The sequence below is a fragment of the Puma concolor genome, chromosome A2 (genome assembly GCF_028749965.1).
Source record: "Puma concolor isolate L17-30 chromosome A2, mPumCon1.1.hap2, whole genome shotgun sequence".
Classification (NCBI taxonomy): Eukaryota; Metazoa; Chordata; class Mammalia; order Carnivora; family Felidae; genus Puma; species Puma concolor.
In genome coordinates this window covers 54,970,242-54,992,510 of record NC_141668.1, presented here as the reverse complement: position 1 = coordinate 54,992,510, position 22,269 = coordinate 54,970,242, and the positions used below count along the sequence as shown (strand labels likewise).

The 22,269-nt window shown below is 40.5% G+C and overlaps 1 protein-coding gene, 1 long non-coding RNA gene and 1 pseudogene across 2 annotated transcripts in view; 1 reads left to right on the top strand and 2 right to left on the bottom strand.

The window, feature by feature from the left end:
- The window catches only part of TOMM7 (translocase of outer mitochondrial membrane 7), a 205,185-nt gene extending 196,116 nt beyond the window's left edge, over positions 1-9,069 (bottom strand). Inside the window, exons 1-2 of the mRNA XM_086694551.1 lie at positions 8,858-9,069; positions 4,949-4,997 (exon numbers count right to left, since the gene is read on the bottom strand). Coding sequence (XP_086550677.1) covers positions 4,949-4,997; positions 8,858-8,960 — 152 coding nt within the window. The 5' untranslated portion in view covers positions 8,961-9,069. The remainder of the gene's footprint in view (positions 1-4,948; positions 4,998-8,857) is intronic.
- On the bottom strand, positions 427-4,941 carry LOC147583210 (uncharacterized). The gene is made up of 2 exons (XR_015246370.1): positions 4,775-4,941; positions 427-644 (listed from the first exon to the last, which is right to left on the bottom strand). It is a non-coding gene; the product is annotated as an uncharacterized LOC147583210 (long non-coding RNA).
- Positions 9,070-19,279: 10,210 nt separating the features above from the next.
- On the top strand, positions 19,280-20,343 carry LOC147583208 (heterogeneous nuclear ribonucleoprotein A1 pseudogene; annotated as a pseudogene).
- Positions 20,344-22,269: the final 1,926 nt, after the last annotated feature.

Genomic DNA, 22,269 nt, shown 5'->3' with positions numbered 1-22,269 from the left:
TTTCTTTTACTACCTTAGAACATCCCAGAGGGAGTTATTCATTCAATGCAAAAGGAAAGTGGAATCCCCTTGTTAAGTGAATGGCCAGGAATGAACTTGAAAGTTCTATTTATTTGTTTGAGAGAGAAAGTGAAAGAGAGCGAGCAAGCAGGGAGGGGCAGAGGAAACGAGTGACAGAATCCCAGGCAGGTTCTACACTGAATGGGGAACCGGATGCAGGGCTTGATCCCACGACCCTGGGATCATGACTTGAGCCAAAATCAAATGTTGGACACTCAACCGACAGAACCATCCAGGTGCCCCGAAAGTTTTATTTTTCAAGGTAGCATCTAGACACATATATAGATTCACTGTTTAGAAAAAGTACAAAAGGCTAAATTTTTACCTAGTGGTCCATTATATTCAATTCAATAAGGACTCAAGACATAACATTGTTAAAAACATTTATTTAGATACAGTCTATGATAAATAAGTCGGTAGAGGTTCCACTGCCACCGATTCATCTGAGAAGAGCCCTGTGCCATTCAACTGGTGAATGTCTGAACGATGTCCCATCTCTCATCCCAGCCAGAGTGCACACCTTCCATGTTGTTCCTGTTCACTGATTGCTTCCAAATCCAGATGACCTTTATCCCCAAAGTAAGCTAAAATGTTTGTGAAGAGGAGAAATAAATTAAACCCCAAAGTACAAAACTTGAACATAGTTTAAGAACTAGAAGATTTTATACATATATGTTTGTGTTTACTCGTCTATCAAATTCAGAGATACTTTAAGACAAGGATCAATCGCACCGAGCCAAAAAAAAAAAAAAAAAAAAAAATCAAACATAGAGACATATATTTAAAGAAACACAGTTTTGCTACTTTTCAGTGTGGTTACCTATTATAAACAAAGAGGAAAACAAGTTGAGATCAATCAAAAGATAAATGACTCATGATTTTCATTAACATGAAGGACTGATGAACCCACAATATAAAATGGCATCAGTATTAGATACCATCTCAGTAAAGCTGAAAATAACATTTACTGAATGCTTTCTACGGGTCCCTACTGTGTGGAAAGTTTCCAACTCCCAATTATGACCTTTATTTTAAATACATGGAAACCAAGGCTTTGAGATGGTTACCTAACTTAAGCAGCAGAGTGGGATGTGACCCAGGTGCTCTTAACCTTTGTACCACACAAATCCCAGGGGCAATTATTAGCCTCCATTTCAGCCTCAACTAACTCTTACCTCAATCATTCCAGCCACTAACTTGCCAAAACTTCTAAACTATTTCCTAAGAGGATTCTGGAGGAAGACAAAAGGTGTTTTTTGTTTTGTTTTTGTTGAGGTGTTTTATTTCTATGCCTTGCTGATTAAAAATGTGATTTCTAGTAATATGTCACATTAAATGAAATCACATTACAAAATGATAACTTGAACATTCTATTTTTAAAAAGTATTTCCCTTTGCCTTGGAAAAAAACCAACATGCATCTATTTCCAATTTTCAAAAGTGTATTAAAATTTTCCATTAAGCCCCAAGGATTTTTGCATACACTTAAGATATAAAAATAAACTATTCAAGGGAGCCCTGGGTGACTCAGTCTGTTAAGCATCCGACTTTGGCTCAGGCCATGATCTTCCAGTTTGTGGGTTTGAGCCCCACGTCAGGCTCTGTGCTGACAGCTCAGAGCCTGGAGCCTGTTTCAGATTCTGTGTCTCCCTCTATCCCTGCCCCTCTCCTGTTCATGCCCCGTCTCTGTCCCTTAAAAATAAATAAAGGTTAGGGGCGCCTGTCGGTGGCGCAGTCGGTTAAGCGTCCGACTTCAGCCAGGTCACGATCTCACGGTCCATGAGTTCGAGCCCCACGTCAGGCTCTGGGCTGATGGCTCGGAGCCTGGAGCCTATTTCCGATTCTGTGTCTCCCTCTCTCTCTGCCCCTCCCCCGTTCATGCTCTGTCTCTCTCTGTCCCAAAAATAAATTTAAAAAGTTGAAAAAAAATTTTTTTAAAATAAATAAATAAATAAATAAAGGTTAAAAAAATTGAAAAAACAAAAAACTATTCAACTATTAAGGGCTCCTCCTCTATGGTAAGGAGTATCCAAAATAAAGAGAAAAGAAAATCTTCCTTGGCCTTACACAGATAATGGGAACAATGATCCTCTTGGTTAAACCTCAGTGTTCATATATTTTGCCTAAGTGTTTTACTCATTACTGCTCTGTGTTTATTAAAGTACTGCATTTTGAATATAGACTCCTATCAACCAACATATGCTGACCACATATAATGCACCATCTGGGTGAAAGAGGACACTAAAATAAATATGGTTGTAATCCCTAGGAACCCTATAACTTAGCAAGGGAAACAGACCAGTAAATCATGAACTATATATAAGCATTATAACAAATAAATTTCGGGCTCTGTGTTGACAGCTCAGAGCCTGGGGCCTGCTTTGAATTTTGTGTCTCCCTCTCTCTCTGCCCCTTCCCTGTCATGCTCTGTCTCTCTCTGTCTCAAAAATAAATAAACATTAAAAAATAATAAATTTATATATAAACTTGACATTAATGAACAAATTTTATATTAATAAAACATTTACATTAATAAAAGGGTCAACTCTTGGTGGGACAACTGAAGCCAAAAAGAAGTACAACAGAAGAGCACATTCTATTCCCATCTCTGGATCCTCTATCACCTGACCTGGGGCACATAAAATGCTTTATCCCAGCTTGCAGATCCATTCTAAAAGTGCTACCACAAGAGCAATCCTACATCAATTCTTATCCAAAAAGCCACTAAGAGGTCAGCGTCATTTAATTAATTCGACTCTCGTTGACAACTACTTTAGGTACTTATAGGACAAGACGTACTTTAAATAAGCAACAAGCATAATATAAGGCAGAGAATCATGCACACAAAAGAATATTATGGGAATGCAAAAAAATGGAGAGGTCTCAGCTAGGAGAAGGGGGAAAAGATTTAAGTGATGACATTTGAGACTGGGCTTTTCTAGACATAGGTTTTCATCAAGTGGAAACAAGGGAAAGAGCACTCTAGGCTGAGGGAGCACAAGCACTGGAGCAAAGGCACAAAAATATAGTTTATTCTGGGAAGCATGCAGTAGCTTGTGCTAGACCAAGTTCTCACATGATAAAGAACTGAAGTAAAGAAGATGACACAGAAAAGATTAAAAATTATTAACAGTATATTGCTTACATATTACTTAACAAGTACTCATACTTCATATACAATATACTTATTCAATCGTCATGAAAACTTTATGAAGCAGATATTATACACAACTTATATAGAGGAAACATCACCCTAGAAACGTTAATGGCCTCTTGGGAAAAGGTATTTGATGATAATTTCCAGTACTTGGAAAATGTTCACACAGCGTGAGTAGGCAATCCCATCTCTGACGCTTCCTAAGGTAGTTAGTATTTCCCTGTGAAAATAACTGGTCTGAGTTCAATCAGCTAGTAAATAGCAGATACATTACCTCAAGTCCCCATCTCATAGTTCAAAATGTAGAGGCTAAGAAAAAAGCAACTTCGTGGGGACCACTTGAAACCAGTTTTAAGCCAAACCATAAATGGTTAAAGGGAGAGCAAAGTGAAGAAAAACAGCAGTGAAGACCATTTATTGAAGAACTTTATCAGGGAAGAAGAGAGTAACTGCAGAAATGGACAAATTGAGGGCATATACAGTGGAAACTTATAAGAAAAACCCCTTCCAGTGAGAAAGGAGAGGCTGGTAAGGTAGAGGGGATGAAGGAAATTCATTATCAGATGGCAGTGTGCTAAGAAAAGTGGTAAGATTATCTGGGGGAGCCCACATGGCCCAGTGGAAAGAGTGTAGGCTTTGGAGACCGACACACTCCACCACCTACCGACTCTGTGACCTGCTCTCAAGTACTGAAGTGACAATTACAGACACTGTATATAAACCACCTAAAACAGTGGCTAATGCACTGTAGGTGACTGTTAGAGATATTACTATTATTTTCTGACCATTCTAGGAAAAAAAAAAAGGCTTAGAGTAGGAGTTTGAAGAAACAGAAGACCTAGAATAGCCAGTGAAAAGTCTGTTAGAGCAATCCACAAGAAATATCCGTAAGACAGAAAGTCAAAATGAAATCGCACAGCACCTGGACAGGCCCTGGTCATCATCGTGCCACAAATTATCAGTCCTTTACAGCAAACCTGCCTATTACAGATTCTGCCTTTATATATAAATACACACTTGTTACAGAAGATGTATATATGTATGTTCATGTGTGAACATATACATACGTTTGTGAGTACACAAACATGTATAGTGTGGGTATGTGAAGTTTTCACAAGTGCTTATCCACTACTGGCAAGACTTTGACATAGAAATTTGACAATGCATTTTCAGAGCCATAAATGTTCATACACTTAGACTTACTCCCTTGAGAATTTATTATAAGGAAATAAATCAAAACCTATAAAATCTTTCTTAAAACGTTCACTATACTATTATATAAACTACTGAAAATTGAAAACCTAAATGGTAAGTGATCAACAAGTTGAAAATAGGAGACATCAATTGTAATTTTAGGTGAAGAAAATAAAATCCTATGTATTCTTGTTAAAATGACATAAAAGGCTGAATGAAAACAGAAATATGGCTAATTAAAAAGTTTATTCACCTTTCAAAGTGGTAGGATGATACGTTACTTCTTTTTCTTTTAAATACATTTAATTACGATTATAACACAGTACAGTAAAATCAAATTAGGAAGGGGAAAGAAAGTACTTACCTGATAACACAAGCTAGACTGGTCTACAAACTGCTGCAATTTCCCAACAGCCCAAAACTGTACTGACTAGTACAGCTCCATTTACAATGCCTACCACTACAACTTTTGCTTCCTAGTGATTCAGTGCTAACAGAAGAACGTTTGCCCTGCAATGTTTATTTGTAAGAGCAGTACCTCAAAACAGTTGGTTCAGGCATTCCAGGATCTGCACCCCTCTTGAATCCTGGAGGGTAATGGGGAGGAGGAGAGAGAAACAGAATAAATAGCAATTAAAACCGTAGCAGACAAAACATTTGTAATCAAGAATTTTTCTTTTCAAATCAACCTAGGGTAGGCTAGAATGATATCCATATCTACTAGCACCATCTAAATCTACCTGTGTGCTATAGAAGTCTTGAGTCTTAACTAGGGTATGAGATTATGTCCAGGACTAACCAATAAGGAGGACAAATAACCTTATCCTTATTATATACACAATTAGCACATAACCCTTAGAACGCACTTTCATTATTAGTCTTTACTTAAAAAAGGTGCCACAACTACCATCATACTGGGTAAAAGACTACAAAGAACAAAATGAATTTTTTTTTTATTTTTTAATGTTTATTTTTGAGAGAGAGAAAGAAAAAGAGAAAGACAGCATGTGCACGCGACAGAGGGGGAGGGGCAGAGAGGGAGACACAGAATCTGAAGCAGGCTCCAGACTCTGAGCTGTCAACACAGAACCTGATGCAGGGCTTGAACCCACAAACTGGGAGATCATGATCTGATCCAAAGTCAGACCCTTAACCAACTGAGCAACCCAGGCTCACCTTTTTTTTAAAGATTTTTTTTAAACAATATTTAAAAAACTCAATTTTTAAAAAAACAATTGAGGATATCTTATTTTATCCTCTTTTGGATAAACCTCTTTTTATAAAGCAAAGACTGGAAATAAAAAGGAGAAAACACCAAGTTATTGTTTAACAATCTAATTAAGTCAACACTCTTGTTACAAGTATGATCAAATAAACCTTTTACCATTTAAAATATATTTATTAACTGGATAACATATATCTAATTTGTTGATTAAAATTAAAGTAAGCATCAAGAACTGTTAGTGGTCTGAAATTTTACCCCATTTTCAAGACAACAAACTAGCCTGCCAGTTTCACAGATGCTGGTAGAAGACACAAGATCGTGAGTCAAAAACAAAGGACAGTTCATTACTCCTAGCAATAACTAGTCAGAATATCATCATTTTTAGATGAACCCTGAGTTTAAGGAAACACAATCTTTTGTGATGGGTAGTGAGCACTGCTTCCCCTTTGCTCTAAAAGGAGATACTGTTTTCCAAGGCTGTTCACTCCACAAACATCCTTAAAAATATGGAACAAAAGGTGGTCAGAATCCCTGCTCACAAGATTTGTAGAAATTCAAGACACCATGGAGAATTGTCTTCCAATAGGTAATTCATTAAAATCTTCCTACTGGTTAATGTCCAAACAGATTATCATCATGCCACTGTTCTATTTTATGGTACTATATTCCCATGTACTCCCTGAAGCCCTAAAAGTTATGTTTAAACCTAAATTCAATCCACAGTTCTAGGTTTTACTGAGAGCTGAGGGGGAGAAGAAAAAGAAACTGACTGGGAACTAGGTTGGACACAAAATTAAATTTCTATAGCAGCACTGTCAACCAACAGCCAAAATATGAAAAGAGCCCAAATGTCCATCGATGGATGAATGGATAAAGATGTGGTATATATGTACAATAAAGTATTACATGGCAATCAAAAAGAATGAAATCTTGCCATTTGCAACTAGACGGATGGAACTAGAGGGTATTATGCTAAGTGAAATTAGTCAGAGAAAGACAAATATCTTATGCCTTCACTCCTATGAGGGCTTTAAGATACAAAACAGATGAACATAAGGGAAGGGAAGCAAAAATAAAAACAGGGGGAGACAAAACATAAGAGACTCTTAAATATGGAGAACAAACTGGTTACTGGAGGGGTTGTGGTGGGGGGGGGGGGGGACGGTCTAATTGGGTAAGGGGCATTAGGAATCTATTCCTGAAATCACTGTTGCACTATAAGCTAACTTGGATGTAAATTAAATAAATTTAAAAAAATAAAAAGAAAAGAAAAGAAAAAATTAAATTTCTACGCAGTGAAAGGAAAAAGACAATGATTAACAAGGAAGAATTACTAAAAAGATAGCTCTAACATTACTGTCGACCTGAGTTGGAAGCTACGGTGAAAAATCATCATAATGGTAGTGCTAAGAAAGAGAATACCTCCAGTGGGCACAATAGGAAAAATAAACTCGGGGGGGGGGGGGGGAGAGGGGGGGAGTAGGGGAAACATTCTCTTCGGACCAAAGCCCTTGATACACAGAATGTAGCAACCAGCTACAACTTTCTAGCTATAGAAAAGGAACCACAAAACAAAAAAGGGAGGAGCGAAAGATAGATGTAAAGATTTATAGAGCAGCAAAGAAATCAGAGGGTCCAAAGTGCAAGCTAAAAAAAGGACCCCCTACATGCATCAATGGAAAAAGGAGGCACAAAGAAGGGGAAGGACCTAAGTCCTCATAACTTTCTTAGCTAAAAGGAGAGCTCGTCCTAGTGTTTGACTAAGTAAACTGGGTCCTTCGGGGGGGGGGAGGGGGCAGAGAAAGAGGGGGTACACAGCTTGTAAGAGCAGGCTATCACAACTATGTGTTCTAATCCTTGACACCTATACAAAGTTGCTAAACGCCAGAATAATGCTTAAAAACAAACAAAAAAACATTCAAAATAGGTAGGAAAAAGATCTTTTTAAGTCTTTATACCAAAGTATCCCCAGATTACCGGTAGGTTTACATTGCATGGGGAAATGGGAGTGACAGCTACCTGGAAAACATCCAGCAAAATTAAGGGTTGTCAAGACTAAGAATGAATGTACTTTATCTTGAACAATGCAGGACATCTAAAACAAACAGGAAGCAGCACCTTGTTAAAATCACAGGGTTTTAAAAGTGTGAAACTGAGTTTTAGAAAATATCAAACTGTATACTCAACTGATAGAGCTGGAACCTTTCCTTTCCACCACATTGTACACCTGAAAGTAATATAACATTGTGTATCACCTATACTTCAAAAAAACAACAACAAAAAAAAACCCCCAGAAAAACAAAAAACTATCCAAGACTAGAAATAGGATAAAGTCCCAATGTACAGCCCTAGGTGTCAATATTTGTCTAAGTACTTAAATGCTTGCAGTACAGCACAGTGATTAAGAGTATGGGCCTTGAAGGGGTGTTTAGGTGGCTTAGCCAGTTAAACCTCAGACTTCAGCTCAGGTCATGATCTCCCAGTTGGTCTATGGGTTCCAGCCTCCCAGTAGGCTCTGTACTCGGGGCCTGGAGCCTGCTTCTGATTCTGTGTCTCCCCCTCTCTGTTCCTCTTCCAATCGCACTCTCTCTCAAAAATAAGTAAACATTAAAAAAAAAAAAAAAAAAAAAAAAAGTACGGGCCTTGATACCCCATTGCTTGAGTTCATAGTTCCCCACTTAACAGCTGTGTGTCCTTCCGAAAGAAATTTCTCTCTGATTCCATTCCCTCACCTATAAAATGCGATCCTAACAAAAATCATCCAAACTCTTCACTGTGCAACTAAGAAAGCAAAAACTATTGTCATAATCATGCTTCAAGACGGGGCATATCCACGAGGTCTACAGGCCTCTTTCTATTTAGGACCACCTGTAGAAGTGAGGACAAATGCCGGGAAAACCCACATAATGACATAATGTGTGATCGCTTTCAAATCTATCAGGTCGCCTAACTCTCCCAACAATCCTCAAAGGTAGGTCACCTCCATTTTATAGATGTTAAAATAGAATGAGAATTTAAAAAACTTGTTAAAGACCATTTAAAAAACAGTAAAGGACAGACAAGAACTTAAACTCAGCTTAGACCGACCCCACTGACTAGACAACATCAAAGGACGTGCACGGCGTGGTCCGGTTTGTCTCCCGCCCTAGAAAGCCAAAAATGGAGGCAAGGCCTCCGCATACCCTTCCCTCCCGTCTCCTTCCAGGTTCTCCTCCTACTGACCCAGGTAAATCACGAGAGGAATAAAGCCCCAGCGGATGGCAAACTGGCCGCCCTTAAAGAGCTGCTGCAGCCTCTGCTTGGCCTCTTTGCTCAGCTTCACCATGGCGACAGCCGGAGCGGCGAACTGAGAACACTTCAACGCCAGCGGCAGCTTAGGGACTCCGAAAAGGAAAGACGCGCACGCGCCAAACACCGCATTTACGGCAGAAGTCGTGACGCCGCCAGCAGAGGTCGTAATTCATCGCCTGTCCAGACAAGACGCCCCTCCGCGGCGCTACCTGTGGACGGCGCATGCGTGTCTGGTTCTTCCCCGCCCCCCCCCCCCCCCCCCCCCCCCCCCGGAGTCCTGATTTTACTTTCCTACGTTTTAGGAATCGCCGGGGTTTGCTGATTATGTGATGCCCGAGGCAGTGCTTTGGGGCTTCCTTCAGCCTGGAACGCACTTTATCCTTACCCATGTTTTATTGTGCACCTCCAAGTGTTCCTCTCCTGAAAAAGAAGGAATATTAACTAAATTCCAAAGGACTATGTTTTAGTCCCGACTCCCATTCTGATTTGCTGTGCAGTCTTGGGCAAAGTGTTAAATAACCACTTTCAGTATCAGTTTGTTTCTTCTACCCGAAGGTTGAACTGCAAGGGAGGTTATGAACTGGTGGCCAACTGGGCCACTATCCATGTTTTCTTTGATTCCCGCGGTGTTTCGTTGTTTTTCTTCTTTGTTTTAACATTATAAATTACTTGCCAACATTTTTAAATTTGGGTAACTTCACATGGAAATCTGCACTTTTACAAAGAAGCTGGCAAACAGTATTGCAACAATCAGCAGGAGAAAAGACACACCTGTTCACCTATCTTGCCCTCATTGGTTTTAGAATTGCAGTGGATCTCACCCCTGGCTGCACATTAGACTCACCTGAAGAAACTTAAAGACATACTCGTGTTGGGGACCTACTCCTGGAAATTCCGATTACTTCAGGATAGGAGCTGGCCCATTGCTTTGCCATCAGTTTCCCAGGTGATTCTAATGTGTAGCCAGGGTTCCCAATTTTTTTTTTCACTAGCTTCCTGACTGACCTCTGTTGTTATTTGAACTTTTGATCCTACTCCAAGACTTCTGGATTTCTAAGGCTGTAGGAGATTTCTAAGTCCTTGTCCCTGAAGGCTTTCCTAGATTATCCCCAAGATACATTATGACATTTTCTGTCAAACTCTGAAGGTGCCCAATGACACCTGAAAATTCCCCCTGCCTTTATGGCTTTCCCTGTATTTGGCTCATCTTCATGACAATAACCTGTGACTACTACACCTGTCACTGTGTTAAGTGTTTCAAATATAATAGTTCGTTTTAATCCTTAACAGAATTTAAGATTGCATTGCTTTAAACTTGTTTTACTAATTCTTGTAAAGAAAAAAATATATATTACAGGTCTCATTTTACAGACAAGGGAACTGTTTCTAATCTTTTTATCCAAATGCCTGATACATATTTCTGCCAATTGGGCTGAACAAAACCGTCATTTGCCTTCATCAAACATTCATTGAGCCTTACTGTATGCTAGGCACTAGGTATATAAGATTTTGTTTAAAGGCATTGCCATTAAGAATTTCATGTTTGAGTAGAAAAGACGAGTAAACAGATGATTCCAATGCAATGTGAATGTGCTAAATTCCATAGTAAATTATACACATCTGAGGGGAAAGTGGACAAGTTTTAGGAGGGAGAGCTAGCATTGTGATCTCAGATGATTAGAAAAAAAACCTTAAAATATGGCCCTTTGTGGCTACGTGGATGGAACTGGAGAGTGTGATGCTAAGTGAAATAAGCCATACAGAGAAAGACAGATACCATATGTTTTCACTCTTATGTGGATCCTGAGAAACTTAACAGAAACCCATGGGGGAGGGGAAGGAACAAAAAAAAACAAGGAGGTTAGAGTGGGAGAGAGCCAAAGCATAAGAGACTCTTAAAAACTGAGAACAAACTGAGGGTTGATGGGGGGTGGGAGGGAGGGGAGGGTGGGTGATGGGTATTGAGGAGGGCACCTTTTGGGATGAGCACTGGGTGTTGCATGGAAACCAATTTGACAATAAATTTCATATATTGAAAAATAAATAAAATAAAATAAAATATATTACATAGAAAAAAAAGAAGAAAAAAACTTAATAGGGAGCATGGGACTTAGCTGGCCTTGATGAGTATTTATAAGTCCAGAAACTCAACTTTATCTATTGAGGCAGAGATTGCCTCCCTTTCTCCAGTCTTGGCGCCTCAACCCTACCCCCAGTTTTCCCTCCAAACTTAACATCCTGCTGAAAAACTTCAATACTAAATCATTGAAAGATATATAAAAAGCACACAGAAGATATTCTTCTCCTATTACAATAATAATCACCATATATTTGTTACTGTGTGCATAGAAAGAAAAATAAGAGAATATACTCCAAACTCTTTGTAGTAGTAATTATTTCAGGGGACAAGGGAAGGAATTATTGGAAATCTTCAGTTTCCATGCATATACCTCTGTAGTGTTATTTGTCTTTTCATAATGTGCACATACGACTTTTATCAAAAGAGGAAAACAATAAAGGTAGATTTTAAAACAAAAGCACACACCCCCCCCCCAAGGACTCCACATTGCCTTTAGGATAAAAGATTAAAGATCCATTGCACAACCTACAGGGTTCTTGAAAGTATCATATTATCTCTCATCTCTGCTGTTACCTCTGCCAGAAATGCTTTCCCACACCCTGTTCTTTATTTACGGCCAATCAAGTATCTCCTCCAAACTGTAATCTCCTTTGACTTGCTTCTGCCCCTGTGTAGGGCAAGTTGAACACTTTCTCTGTTTCTCTGTGCCACCATTTTCAGGTTGATTTATTATTATTTAGATGCCTATCTCCCCAAGTAGATCATAGGTAGAGACTCTAATTAATCTTATATTCCCAATGACTGTATTTATAAACACTTATAAAATTGATGAATGAATTTCATCAGGAAATAACAGCCTTAATAATCATGCTACTTCATCTGTCACAGAGCATGTATCTAAAAGCTCATTTGTAAATTTACAATTAGAGATATCCTTAGCAAAAAACTGGCATTCTCCTTCCTAATGAGCAAAAATATTCAATCAATTAGAAATAACTAATACTTACCAGGCACTTACTATATGCATGCCCTGTGCTAAGGGCTCATCCACCTGAACTTTGTATCCTCACAGCTCTATGAGGTAGAGGCTATATTTTCATCTTCATTTTACAGATGAGGAAATTGAGGCCCAGGGAAGTGAAGTAAATTTCCCCAAGCTTGTTATACTTCGTAAGTGGTACAAGTGGAGTTTAAAATAAGACACTTTTTTTTTTTAATTTTTTTTTAACGTTTATTTATTTTTTGGGGGACAGAGAGAGACAGAGCATGAACGGGGGAGGGGCAAAGAAAGAGGGAGACACAGAATCAGAAACAGGCTCCAGGCTCTGAGCCATCAGCCCAGAGCCTGATGCAGGGCTCGAACTCACGGACCGCGAGATCGTGACCTGGCTGAAGTCGGACGCTTAACCGACTGCGCCACCCAGGCGCCCCTAAGACACTTTTTTTTAATTAAAAAATTTTTAAGTTTTTTAAATTTATTTATTTTGAGAGAGAGAGAGAGAGAGCATGGGAGGGGCAGAGAGAGAGGGAGAGAAAGAGAACCCCGAGCAGGCTCTGCACTGTCAGCGCAGAACCTGATGTGGGGATCAAACTCACAAACCATGAGCTCGTGACCTGAGCTGAGCCACCCAGACACTGCAAAACCCAGATACTCTTAATCCAGAACTTGGATGTTAACCATAACACTAGACTGCCTTATAGAAGAGACATAAACACAACATTAGAAGAAAAGTCATTGTATATTCGCAAAGAACATTTCCCTCAAGGCATGATAGATGAAAAAACTGTTTCCATTGTACTGGAGTAATATACGTGATGAGATCATAAGCTGGCCAGTAACCTAAAGGTATGCTTGACTGGCTGAACCGACTCAGATTCTAAGTGAGATTTGAACTCAAGACACAAAAAAATACCAATTTGACTGAAACTGATAAGACAGAGAGAATAGATGACATTAAGTAGTAGAAGACACGAATACGCAGAAGCCATGAAGTACACAATATCGAGTTATAATGTTCACAGCCTTCAGAGGGAGAATAACATGGTTTCTGGTGAGAGGGAAACAAGATAATGCCACCTAGAGTCTGTTGTATGCTAAACAACCTTCCATTCCCAGCTTTGGGAATGGAAGACATGACACTCCTGGCTATGTCATGCTTCCTGTTCTGTGATGTAGAGAAAGTGGAACTAATCAATTACATTATCACCCCTGTGGTCTCATCTAATTATAAAATAGCACAAGAGAGGTGAAGGCATAAAGGTGAGAAAATAAGGGGGGGAAACTGTCAGGGTTTCACAGCACTATCCAAAGAAAAGATGCTACAGACTCTTCTTAGAAAAAATACCTTTAGCGAAGATTAGATGCAAGGCACCTTGTGGCTCAGTTGGCTCAGGTCATGATCTCACAGTTCGTGAGTTTAAGCCCCACATCAGGCTCTCCGCTGACAGCATGGAGACTGCTTGGGATTCTCTCTCTCTCTCTCTCTCTCTCTCTCTCTCTCTCTCTCTCTCTCCCCCCACCCCTCCCCTGCTTGTGCACACACTCTTTCTCTCTGGAAGGAAGGAAGGAAGGAAGGAAGGAAGGAAGGAAGGAAGGAAGGAAGGAAGGAAGGAAGGAAGGAAGGAAGGATTCGGTGGTTGAGCTCTTTTTGGTTGTAAGAAGGAAAAAAACCCGTGGAAAGAAATACAAGTAGTCAACATATCTGACAACACAATCAGGCTTCATGGAAGAACAGGACCATTCCTTTAAATATCTATTTCCCCATTGGTAAAATGGGAAAAGTAACTACTTATTATGGACTGAACTGTATTCCCCCCAAACTCAGATGTTGAAGCCCCAAGACCCTAGTAAATGGGTTTGGAGATACGGCCTTTAAGGAGGTAATTAAAGTTAAATGAAAGGCCAGAATTCTTCACAGAGCTAGAACAAATAATTCTAAAATTTGTGTGCCATCAGAAAAGACCCCAAATAGCCAAAGCAATCTTGAAAAAGAAAACCAAAGCGGGAGGCATCACAATCCCAGACCTCAAGCTATACTACAAAGCTGTAATCATCAAGATAGTATGGTACTGGCACAAGAACAGACACTCAGATCAATGGAACAGAATAGAGAACCCAGAATTGGACCCACATACGTATGACCAACTCATCTTTGACAAAGCAGGAAGGAATATCCAATGGAATAAAGACAGTCTCTTCAGCAAGTGGTGCTGGGAAAACTGGATGGCGACATGCAAAAGAATGAACTTGGACCATTTTCTTACACCATATGCAGAAATAAACTCAAAATGGATGGAAGATCTCACTGTAAGACAGGATGCCATCAAAATCCTCGAAGAGAAAGCAGGCAAAAATCTCTTTGATCTTGGCCACAGCAACTTCCTACTCAACACATCTCTGGAGGCAAGGGAAACAAAAGCAGAAATGAACAACTGGGACCTCGTCAAAATAAGTAGCTTCTACACAGCGAAGGAAGCAATCAGCAAAACTAAAAGGCAACCTACAGAATGGGAGAAGATATTTGCAAACGACATATCAGAAAAAAGGTTAGTATCCAAAATTTAGAAAGAACTTATCAAAGTCAACACACAACAAACAAATAATCCAGTGAAGAAATGGGCAAAAGACATGAATAGACACTTCTCCAAAGAAGACATCCAGATGGCCAACCAACACATGAAAAAATGCTCAACATCACTCATCATCAGGGAAATACAAATCAAAACCACAATGAGATATCACCTTACACCTGTCAGAATGGCTAACATTAACAACTCAGGCAACATCAGATGTTGGCAAGGATGCAGAGAAAGAGGATCTCTTTTGCACTGCTGGTGGGAATGAAAGCTGGTGCAGCCACTCTGGAAAACAGTATGGAGGTTCCTCAAAAAATTAAACATAGAACTACCCTACAACCCAGCAATTGCACTACTAGGTATTTATCCAAGGGATACAAGTATGCTGTTTCAACGGGACACATGCACCCCAATGTTTTTTTTTTTTTAATGTTTATTTATTTATTTTTTAACGTTTTATTTATTTTTGAGACAGAGAGAGACAGAGCATGAACGGGGGAGGGGCAGAGAGAGAGGGAGACACAGAATTGGAAGCAGGCTCCAGGCTCTGAGCCATCAGCCCAGAGCCCGATGCGGGGCTTGAACTCACGGACGGCGAGATCGTGACCTGAGCCGAAGTCGGACACCCAACCGACTGAGCCACGCAAGCGCCCCTTTAAGTGTTTATTTTTGAGAGAAAGAGTGAGAGACAGAGCTCGAGAGGGGAAGGGCCAGAGAGAGAGGGAGACACAGAATCTGAAGCAGGCACCAGGCTCTGGCTGTCAGCACAGAGTCTGACGTGGGGCTCAAACTCACAAACCGCGAGATCATGACCCGAGCCGAAGTCAGACACTCAACTGACTGAGCCACCCAGGTGCCCCTCACCCCAATGTTTATAGCAGCACTATCAACAATAGCCAAAGTATGGAAAGAGCCCAATGTCCATCGACGGCTGAATGGATAAAGAAGATATGAAATAGATAGATAGATATATACACACACACAATGGAGTATTACTTGGCAATCAAAAAGAATGAAATCTTGCCATTTGCAACTATGTGGATGGAACTGGAGGGTATTATGCTAAGCGAAATTAGTCAGTCAGAGAAAGACAAACATCATATGACTTCACTCATATGAGGACTTTAAGACACAGAACAGATGAACATAAGGGAAGGGAAGCAAAAATAACATAAAAACAGGGAGGGGGACAAAATAGAAGGGAGTCTTAAATATGGAGAACAAACAGAGGGTTACTGGAGGGGTTGTGGGTGGGGAGATGGGCTAAATGGGGAAGGGGCATTAAGGAATCTACTCCTGAAGTCATTGTTGCACTGTATGCTAACTAATTTGGATGTAAATTTTAAAAAATAAAATTAAAATTAAAAAAAAAGTTAAGTGAGGTTGTAAGTGTGGGGCCCTTGTCTGATAGGGCTGGTGTCCTTAAAAAAGATGCCAGAGCTCTCTCTCCACCTGCAAGCAGAGAGGAAAGTCCACGTGAGGACATGGTCATGGTGAGAAGGGAGCTACCTGTAAGCCAGGAAGAGAGGTCTCACCTGTCTGCACCTTGATCTGGGATGTGGAGGAGTCTCCAGAACTATGAGAAAATAAATTTCTGTTGCCACCCAGTCTGTGGTGTTCCGTTATGGCAGCCTGAGCTAACACGCTACCTAACAGGGTTGTGTGTGAGAAAGATTAAATCATATAGTATCACTGTATTAACTAAGTACCATGTATCAGATACCTCCCTGTGCCAGGCACTCCACAGACCTCATTTCCAGTCCTCCAAAACTCATGTTCTTTGTACCACTTCACACTGCCTGCTACATAGTTGGTTTAATATTCAATCTGAGTATCATAGTCTTATTAACATCACATTTATAAGCCACAGTTGTTTTTTATGCATTTTTCCATTCTGGGATATTGAGTACAGACAATGTCCAGAAACCTGTGCCATAGATAATTATGTGTGAAGAAACAAGAAAATAAGGCACAGCCTTCCACTTGAGGATTTCATGATCTAGTTAGAGTCAGACAAGTATATTGGTAAGTTACTTGTCCGTGTGACTAATCTTTGAGAAAATAATAACATCAAGTCAAAATTAAACGTAGGGAGCCAGGGGCAAAATCTCTGCACTTGAATCCTGGCTCTATTACTCAGCTGTGTGATCACGGTCATGTCTCCTATCTCATCTGCAAAAGTGGGTAACAATAGTGCCCGCCTTAATCAGTTGCTGTCAAGATAAAGAGACAATATAGCTGAAATACAGAGTCTAGTGAAGATTTCGTCAAAGATAAGCTAATACTGTTACTGTTTGTTTGTTGTTTGCTTCCTCATTCTTACGGGTTTCAGATTCAAAGATCAATCTTCTTCATAAATTTTTTTCTCTAATTCCAAGGCTACCTATGAAGAGCCTCCTGACAATTGGCTACACTTACTACATAGCCATCAAATGGGCAAGGGCGAGACAGATGCAACATGTAATCAAGCAGAAGTTCCTGGAGGAATCTATTTTACACTTCATCTCCATTAAGTCTTAATACAATGCTTTGCAATGGAAGGAACCCAACAAATATCTGTTGCTATGACTGGCTAGAAGTCATGTAGCTCCCTGATCTGACCTGCCAAGACTTGAATCCAATTCTGCCATTTACTGAAAATGAGGATGTCAAGAACCAGTTCATAACATATCAGAAAAGCTAATTAATTCACCACCGTTACTAGGAAAATAGGGCCTGTTTTCCAAAATGCATCCAAACATATGAGCCAAAATGCAAAAGAAAAAAATGTTATCATGTATCTTGTTTTCCAGGAATGTTATATTTAAAAATATATCAATATTCAAACACCAGGTGCTTTCTTGAATTTTAACTCATACTTTGTCCTCTTTTATCTGCTAGGGTGTTTTTGGATGGATACACAATGTCTTATTGCCGCAATACAGCCAGGAATTCTTAAGCACATCAGGCAAGCATATGCATAGAATAAAATTGCTACAAAGAAGAGATTTAGTCAACATCACTGGGCCATCAACCTAGTGTAAGACTCTTCCAGGAAAGGGGAATTTCAGAAAACTCACATACTCAGCCACTACCCACAAGAAGTTGGTAATCTTATTTGGCGACAGAGTATACATACCCTTGACAAGAGAATATGGGTGAAGGGCCAAATGTGTAGGGCAGACAAGACATTATAGGAATTTGGAAGAGAGAGAAATTCAAGAGGTCTGGACCACTGGGGGACAATGTCCCAGAAGCAAGATGATTTCTGATGGCTGGGGGCAGGAAGAGAATAAAGAAAAGTGCATGATATGAGGAGAGAAAACAAAACACAGTCGGTGAAACAGAAAGCTTCAGGCAGGAAATAATGAGACCGAGTTATAAAAAGAACCTAAATGTCAAGTAAAGAAATCTGAATTTTAGCCAGAGAGTAGCTGAAAAACCGCTAAATATTTTAAAGGGGGAAAAATTACAAGGTAAAAGCAATTTATTTCAGGGTTTTTTTTTTTTTCAATTTCCTTTATTTTGTTGCAAAGGAAATAAATTCACATAGTCTAAATTTAAAAGGTATAAATTTAAAGGTACAAAAGGTCTCCCTCCCACTTCTGTCTGCCCATTTTAATCCTTGGAGGCAAACCAATGGTTACCAGTTTCGTACCTATCCTTCCAGAGAAATCTGTGCATATGGAGGCGAAAACACACAGCTCCCCCCTTCTTTTTTTTTTTTTTTTTTGTAGATGGGATACGTACACGCTTATTTACCTTGTGTTTTTCATTTAAAAATATAACAGAGATTATTTTGTATGAATACATAAAAACTTTCCTCATTCCCTTTTTAAAAATAGATAGATTGGTACAAACAAACACGCGGTTCCAATACTCTCTATCCAGAGCTGCTATCCAGTTCTTCCTGGAGGCAACTCAATGTGTCTAGCTTCTTATATATCCTTTAAGAAATCTTATAGGTATATGGAAGCATATAAACACACACACACCCTTTCCCCTCTCTTTTAAAATAAAATAGGGGGGCGCCTGGGTGGCGCAGTCGGTTAAGCGTCCGACTTCAGCCAGGTCACGATCTCGCGGTCCGTGAGTTCGAGCCCCGCGTCGGGCTCTGGGCTGATGGCTCGGAGCCTGGAGACTGTTTCCGATTCTGTGTCTCCCTCTCTCTCTGCCCCTCCCCCGTTCATGCTCTGTCTCTCTCTGTCCCAAAAATAAATAAAAACGTTGAAAAAAAAAATTAAAAAATAAAATAAAATAAAATAGGATGCACACCATACCCCCACTCTCTCAGATATTTAAAACTTTCTGAGAAACCCAAATGAAGTATTTATATGAATTAATAGTATTGTACCAATGTCAAGTTATGGTTATATACAATGCTATTATTGGGGGAGCTGGGTAAAGAGAGAGAGTTCCTGGCAGACAGGAACTCTGTACAAATTTTGAACCCTTTTTAGTCTTAAAATATGTCAAAATAATAAGTATTAAGAATATTTCTGAGCTATGTTCATCAGATTACTCCTTCCTGCCTGTGGATGCTGCTAAGTAATCATCTTTAAATCTCCCCTCCACGACTGTCATGTCTAAGTCAGAATCTCCCAAAGGGCCTGAACAGCTGCAGAAGCTTTTCATCAGAGGTTTGGGCTTTGAACCAACCGATGAGAGTCTGAGGAGCCATTTTGAGTAATGAGGGAACGCCTACAGACTGTGTGGTAATGAGATCCAACACCAGGCACTCCAGAGACTTTGGGTTTGTCACGTACGCCATTGTGGAAGAGGTGGACGCAGCCATGAATGCAAGGCCACACAAGGTGGATGGAAGAGTTGTAGAACCAGAGAGGGCTGTCTCAAGAGACGAGTCTCAAAGACCTGGTGCCCACTTAACAGTGAAAACGATTTCTGTCGGTGGCCTTAAAGGAGACCCTGAAGCACACATCCTAGAGATTATTTTGAACAGAACGGGAAAACTGAAGTGACTGAAATCATGGCTGACCGAGATAGTGGCAAGAAGAGAATTTTGCTTTTGTAACATTTAATGATCATGACTCTGTAGACAAGATTGTCATTCAAAAATACCATACTGTGAATGGCCGCACTGGGAAGTGAGGAGAGCCCTATTTAAGCAGGAGATGGCTGGTGCTTCAGCCAGCCAGAGAGGTCAAAGTGGTCCTGGAAACTTTGGTGGTGGTTGTGGTGGGAATGACAACTCTGGTCGTGGGGGAAACTTGAGTGGGCGAGGTGGCTTTGGTGGCAGGCGAGGTGGCTTTGGTGGCAATCGAGGTGGTGGTGGACATGGTGGCAGTGTGGATGGCTGTAACGGATTTGGTAATGAAGGAAGCAATTTTGGAGGTGGTGGAAGCTATAATGATTTTGGCAATTACAACAATCAGTCTTCAAATTTTGGACCCCTGCAAGGAGGGAAGTTTGGAGGCAGAAGCTCTGTGCCCTATGGTGCTGGAGGCCAATACTTTGTCAAACCAGAAACCAAGGTGGCTGTGGCAGTTCCAGCAGCAGCAGTAGCTATGGCAGTGGCAGAAGGTTTTAATTACTGTCGGGAAACGAAGCTTAGCAGGAGAGGAGGGCCAAAGAAGTGACAGGGAAGCTACAGGTTACAACAGGTTTGTGAGCTCAGCCAAGCACGGTGGCGGCAGGGCCTAGCTGCCACAAAGGAGCCATGTTTTAGACAATATTCATGTGTATGGGCTAAAACCCGAGGACTATATTCATGACTAATTATATAACAGTTTATTTTAGTTTCTGTTCTGTGGAAAGTGTAATGCACTCCAACAAAGGGTTTTAATGTAGATTTTTTTGGTTTTTGTACCCATGCTGTTGATTACTAACTGTAATTGTATGATCATGACGCTGAATAAATGTGTCTTTAAGAAAAAAAAAAAAAAAAAAGAGCACCTGGGTGGCTCAGATGGTTAAGTGTCCAACTCTTGATTTTGGCTGAGGTCATGATCTCGTGTGAGATCAAGCCTCATGTCAGGCTCTGTGCTTGGGATTCTCTTTCTTCCTCTCTCTCTTCTGCCCCTACCCCTCACACACATGTTCTTTCTCTCTCTCTCTCTCTCTCTCTCTCTCAAAATAATCTTTAAAAAAGGGAATATTTCTTAGTGGTCATTCCATATCAATACATAAATGCCTTCTCTTTTTATAGATGCATAGTATCACTTTTAATAATTTCACAGGGCACCTGGGTGGCTCAGTGGGCTTAGTGTCTGGCTTCGGCTCAGGTCATGATCTCACAGTTTGTGGGCTTGAGCCCCGCATTGGGCTCTGTGCTGACAGCTTAGAGCCTGGAGCCTGCTTCGAATTCTGTGTCTCCCTCTCTCTCTGCTCCTCCCCTGCTCATGCTCCATCTCTCTCCTTCAAAAAAAAAAAAAACAAAAAACAAAAAACAAAAAAAAACATTAAAAAAATTTTTTTAAATAAAGAAAAATAATTTATTTCACTTGCCCCTAGGTAGGCAAAATACTTCAGACTTCCTTATAATTAAAAAACACTAATAGTATCCATCTGAGTGTGCACAGTCTTTGACTCTGTGGTTAAGAGTGGTCTATACACCGGGGCGCCTGGGTGGCTCAGTCGGTTAAGCATCCGACTTTGGCTCAGGTCACGATCTCCCACTCTGTGAGTTCCAGCCCCGCGTTGGGCTCTGTGCTGACAGCTCAGAGCCTGGAGCCTGCCTCGGATCCTGTGTCTCCCTCTCTCTCTGGCCCTCCCCCCCCATTCATGTTCTGTCTCTCTCTGTCTCAAAAATAAATAAACGTTAGAAAAAAAAAAAAAAAGAGTGGTCTATACACCAAATGATGTAACCGCCATAAAGATTCCGTAGGCAAGGCCCAGTCAGGCAACAGAAATGCCTGGCCCTCCTCCTAGTCCTGCTGCTCACTGTGGTGTGACCTTGAGCAGGTCACTTAAATTCCAGTCATGGTTCTCTTCAAAACAACATTGGGATTACCTGCCCTGATTACCTCCCAAGTTTCTTGAGGGTGAGAGGAGATAATGGGTGGAATACTACTTACATAAAATCCATTGTGCAAATAAAAGGTTTGGCAAGTATGACTATTCCCTAGAGCCTAGATCATAATCCTCTGTCTACAATCACAAGTAGAAGTTTTCTTGGGGCGCATGGGTGGCTCAGTCAGTTGAACGTCTGACTTCAGCTCAGGTCATGATCTCAGGGTCTGTGAGTTCGAGCCCCACATTGGGCTCTGGTGATGACACCTCAGAGCCTGGAGCCTGACTTGGATTCTGTGTCTCCCTCTCTCTCTGCCTCTCCCCTGGCTCACACTCTCTGTCTCTCTGTCTCTTTCTTTCTTTCTCTCTCTCAAAAATAAATAAACATTAAAAAAGAATTTTAAAAAAAAGAGGTAGGAGTTCTCTCATGGCAAATTCAACCTCAGCTTGAGTTTCAGAGAGCTGCATCCTAATCCATGTGATTTTTCATTTAAAATAGAATGACTTTCTGGGCCCTTCTGTTCTCAAATCTAGTCCTTAATGACCATCAGAAGGTGTGCTACACAGGAATAATGAGAAAGGACAAAATGCCAAGACAGGAAATGAGTGGGGAACACTCATATTAAACCCAGAGGAGAGTTGCAGCAGACCAACAATGGTGAGAAAGGGTATAATGGAGAAAAACCAGTGCTCAAAAGCCACTCAGGGAATAAGAAGCAACCTGGTTGCCTAGCAATAC